At 42.8% G+C, this 4,647-nt stretch overlaps 1 protein-coding gene across 1 annotated transcript in view; it reads right to left on the minus strand.

Moving 5' to 3' along the window:
- DRAM1 (DNA damage regulated autophagy modulator 1) overlaps positions 1-4,647 on the minus strand; it is a 44,383-nt gene that overhangs the window by 10,864 nt on the left and 28,872 nt on the right. The window contains exon 3 of the mRNA XM_007449169.1: positions 3,004-3,146. Coding sequence (XP_007449231.1) covers positions 3,004-3,146 — 143 coding nt within the window. The remainder of the gene's footprint in view (positions 1-3,003; positions 3,147-4,647) is intronic.

Raw genomic sequence — 4,647 nt, forward strand, 5'->3', positions numbered from 1 at the left:
CTAGCTGTGAACATCTGGTAAGTGCAATTTACTCCCCCTCAAGAAAAACCACCAGTCAATGCTCTCTCCTGCCCTCACATCTCTAATTCTTCTTGAGGTAACCGCTCACGTTGGTTTGCTTACGGCACGCCGAAAATGAATTGCAGGATATCGAAAAAGGAAGTTGTAAAGATATATTTATGGGAACAATGACAAGGCAAACACTTTGCTCTCAGGAAAGTTAGAAATTCTATTTCTGGTCTTTGTGAAGATGTAATCACTTCACAGAAACCTTAAAAGGAACCAAAAGTGTAATTGTCTAACCCCCTAAGCCTTCTTCCTGAAGTTTGCCCTTTATGGTTTAAACACTGATGGCAGTTATCACTTGTGATGTTGAGTTATTCCGAGAATAATGTGATGGGATATCATACAGTGCATACTATCCCCCCCACAGGACAATTCATACCCACACTCCACTAGACAACTTATATCCTTCCAAGTTGCCACCTTCCCTTTGAAAATAATTTTTCCGTCATGCTTTCTGACGCTAGAAATGTGAAATGTGAATTTTTTTCCGTAATTTTATGAAAAAAAATTTTTTATGATTCTTTTTTTTTAAGTTTATTTATTTTATTTTTGGCTGCACTGGGTCTTCATTGCTGCGCGCAGGTTCTTGTCTAGTTGCGGCGAGCGGGGGATACTCCTCGTTGCGGTGTGCAGGGTTCTCATTGTGGTGGCTTCTCTTTGTTGCGGAGTGTGGGCTCTAGGCATGTGGGCTTCAGTAGTGGTGGCACGCGGGCTCAGCAGTTGTGGTGCACGGGCTTAGTTGCTCCGCAACATGTGGGATCTTCCTGGACCAGGGCTAGAACCTGTGTCCCCTGCATTGGCAGGCGGATTCTTTAACCACTGCGCCACCTGGGAAGCCCTAGAACTGTGAATTGTGTACATGCTTTTTTCTCACAGAGATTTTCATTCTGGCCTAGAGGTTAACGCTTCCTCACAGGTTCTGGGCAGACTGCTTCAATCAAAGGTGACTTTCATGACTCATGGGATTTGGGGAGAGTATTAACCTCTCTGGGTCTCCATTTCTCCATTGATAAATGAGGAAAATAATACTACCTATCTTCTAAGGTCATTATTAGAATTATACGAGTTAAAGCATGAAATGTTTTCATAAATGTCTGTCACCTAGAAAACTTCAATAAGAATTCCCAGGTGGTCCAGTGGTTAGGACTCCATGCTCTCACTGCCGGGGCCCGGGTTCAATCCCTGGTCGGGGAACTAAGATCCCACAAGCCGTGCAGCCCGGCCAAATAAGAAAAAAAGAAAACTTCAATAAATGTTGTTATGGAACCCAAAACGCACACAATCATAAAACATAAGGAAATGTCATCAAGAGTCTCTACCACGTGACAAATGTCATAGGCAACTAGTGGTGTTTATTTCCTAATACAGAGACAATAGAGTAGGAAAGTTAAACGAAGCCGGAAGCAAACTGAGTTCACAAGATGCCCTCCTGGAAGCCCTATAGGCTTGCTTCAGGGAGGCTACAAATTTGGCTCTCAGCTTTCACCAGTGTTAACAAGGAAACACTGTTAGTTGTGGATTTGTAACATCCCAAAACGAAAACTTGTTGGCCGCCAGACCTGGGAGAATATCCCTGCCCTAGGTTGTCCTGAAGGTTCTGTGTCATACAAGGAAGGATGCCTCACCCCTCACAACACAGCACTGAGTTTCCCAGAGCACTTTATTATACTGCCCCCCCACCAATGACAGATGGCTTCCTGCATGTGCAGGGCAGAAAAGGTGATTCTCTGAGGCGCACGTGATGCAGGTGAGGCAGAGGGCCCTCTGACAATGGTCTGACTCATGCAGGAGCAGACACATGAGAACAGGTGGACAGCAGACGGTACAGGTGGTGGCCTGAGGTTATCAGCCTCCCAGGTACACACCAGGAGGCAGTGCCCCGCTGCTTCGGCTTCAGTGTGCAGATGTGGACTTGAACAGCCAGCTAGCACTGAAGGCTGACACCTTTTTATAAAGTAAGCATCACAGAAGATCAACCCACTTCTGGTGGGAAAAAAGTTAAAGGAGTACCCCCAGGCAGAACCAAAAGTCCTCCAGGAGTAACCTCCTTTCTGCGGTCACAAAGGGACAATGGTGATGACGGAGCAGGCCCTCCAGGGTGTTGGCCTATAGTGATGAACCGATGACCAGGAAGACGGCTAAGTACAGACTGCTGGGCACTGTACGTTATCTCATTGAATCCCAGCAATAACCCTGTAAGGCGAGTGCTCAAAATTAGTACTCATTTGAAATACAACACATACTTGTAAAATATAAAATATTGCCTCCATAGACAAATACCATGCCTTCCTGAAAGAGACCTCGGAATGAAAGGAATCCAAAAATTAGAATAAAACGTGTAGGATTTTTTCCAACACTTGACACAGTAAGAATATGTCAAGTGGACTCTGCAGTAGTTGTTATATAAGTTAATTTGCTCCAGTAAGGCCATATTTTGGCCCTGCAACTGATTAGCTGAGTAACCCTGACCAAATTATTTCACCTCCATGTCCCTAGATCCTCATCTGTGAAAGGAAGAGATCAGATGCCTCTCTTTGAATTGAACACCAGAGGCCCAAACACTAGAATCAGTAAACATACACACGCTCATACACAGAAACGTTTTCACGATGTTAATGAAATCATTACAGTGACTGAAGCAGCTCTCCCAGCACATTAAACCACATCAACAAGAACACGGAACAATCCAGAGCCCACAGCGTGCTCTGAAGCACACTCTCTCTCAGACATGCACCCCATCTCTCCCAAGTACCGGGCTGGGCTGACTTTCCAATGACAAAGATTTGTTGCTAAGAAGCAAACTATCCCAATATTCATACCCTCATCAACTATTTGAGAGCTGTGCTGGCACAAGCGTGCCTCTGGTGCTCTTGCTTCTCTCCTCCAGATACATATACTCCGTCGCCCCCAATAACCAAAAAAAACTTCAGGTCATACCTGGAAATTGGCTACAATGCCCATCCCGATGCATCCCACCAATCCTAGAACTAACGACACCAAGTTAAAAACAGGAGTGCTGAAATAGCTGGTTTGGTTTTGCTTCTCTACTATTTTATATCTTGTGTACATTGTGGCTGCACCTGAAAAAGAAAGGGACTCTGATGAATTTTTATTTTTTGACTTTTTAGAAGGAAAAACACATGAACAGTTTTTATGGCTTTTAAAATAATTTGTATTTTCAGTCTCCTGATTGCAATAGTCTCCCCACTCGTTCACACCTGCCCTTCCTCACCCCATCTTACTCTCCCCCGCCATGTGACGCATACACACACACGCATACACACACACACACACACACACACACACACACACACACTGTCTTGGCTGTTATCCTTTTCACATAAATGCTATTGTGCACGTATTTTTCTGGGACTTGCTTTTTTATTTATTTAAAAATGTTCCATGGTTGGGACTTCCCTGGTGGCACAGTGGTTAAGAATCCGCCTGCCAATGCAGGGGACGCGGGTTTGAGCACTGGTCTGGGAACATCCCACATGCTGCGGAGCAACTAAGCCCATGCGCCACAACTACTGAGCCTGAGCTCTAGAGCACACGAGCCACAACTACTGAGCCCACGTGCCGCAACTACTGAAGCCCGTGTGCCTAGAGCCCATGCTCCACAACAAGAGAAGCCACTGCAATGAGAAGCCTGCGCACTGCAACAAAGAGTAGCCCCCGCTCGCCGCAACTAAAGAAAGCCTGCGCACAGCAACGAAGACCCAACGCAGCCATAAATAAATAAATTTAAAATAAATGACTAAATAAATTTTTAAAATAAAAATGTTCCGTGGAGATCTTGCCAATGTCAGTACACATAGGTCTACCTCATCATGGTATACAGTGAGATGCCATATTTATTTCATCATTCTCCTAATAATAGATTTCTACATTATATGCTTTTCCTATTACAAACAATGCTCAGTGAACATCCTTATATAGAAGGCTTTGGCGCACTTCCAGTGTTTCTGAAAGATGAATTCCTAGAAGTAGTATTACTGGGTCAAAAAACTATGCTCAATTAAAATGCCAAAAAGTAGCTCCAAACTGCTCCAAGACTGAGGCAATTTATACTCCCACAGCAGAGTTTGAAAGCAGTTCTGTATGCCCTGTCCTTTTAATTATTGCCAATCTAACAAATGAAAAATGGCAACCTGTTTAATGTGCATTTCTCTGATAGTCAGTGAGATTGAGCAACTTTCAGTATGTCACTACTCATTTGCATTTCTTCTTCTGAAAATTGTTTATCATTTTTTAAATTTTTCTCGAGTTTGTTCATTTTTAATTTGTAGTTGCTCTTTATACATTATGTACATTAGTCTATTGTCTGCTATAAATATTACAAATTTTCTTCTGGTCTGTTGTTTGTCTTTAACTTTGTGAATCTTTCATCACTTAGAAGTTTCCATTTTTATCTACCCAAATCTGTCAGTTCTTCTATTTAGCTTCGGAGTTTTGTGTGTGTAAGTTTAGATAAGCTTTTCCATCCTGAGGTTTTAAAAATATTTTCCTGTACTTAAATCCAAATCCTCTTTTTTTTTTTTTTTTTTAGTTTTAATTTTTTTTTTTTTTGGTTTGTTGGGG

Source organism: Lipotes vexillifer, unplaced genomic scaffold (assembly GCF_000442215.2).
Source record: "Lipotes vexillifer unplaced genomic scaffold, Lipotes_vexillifer_v1.1 scaffold89, whole genome shotgun sequence".
NCBI classification, from domain to species: domain Eukaryota; kingdom Metazoa; phylum Chordata; class Mammalia; order Artiodactyla; family Lipotidae; genus Lipotes; species Lipotes vexillifer.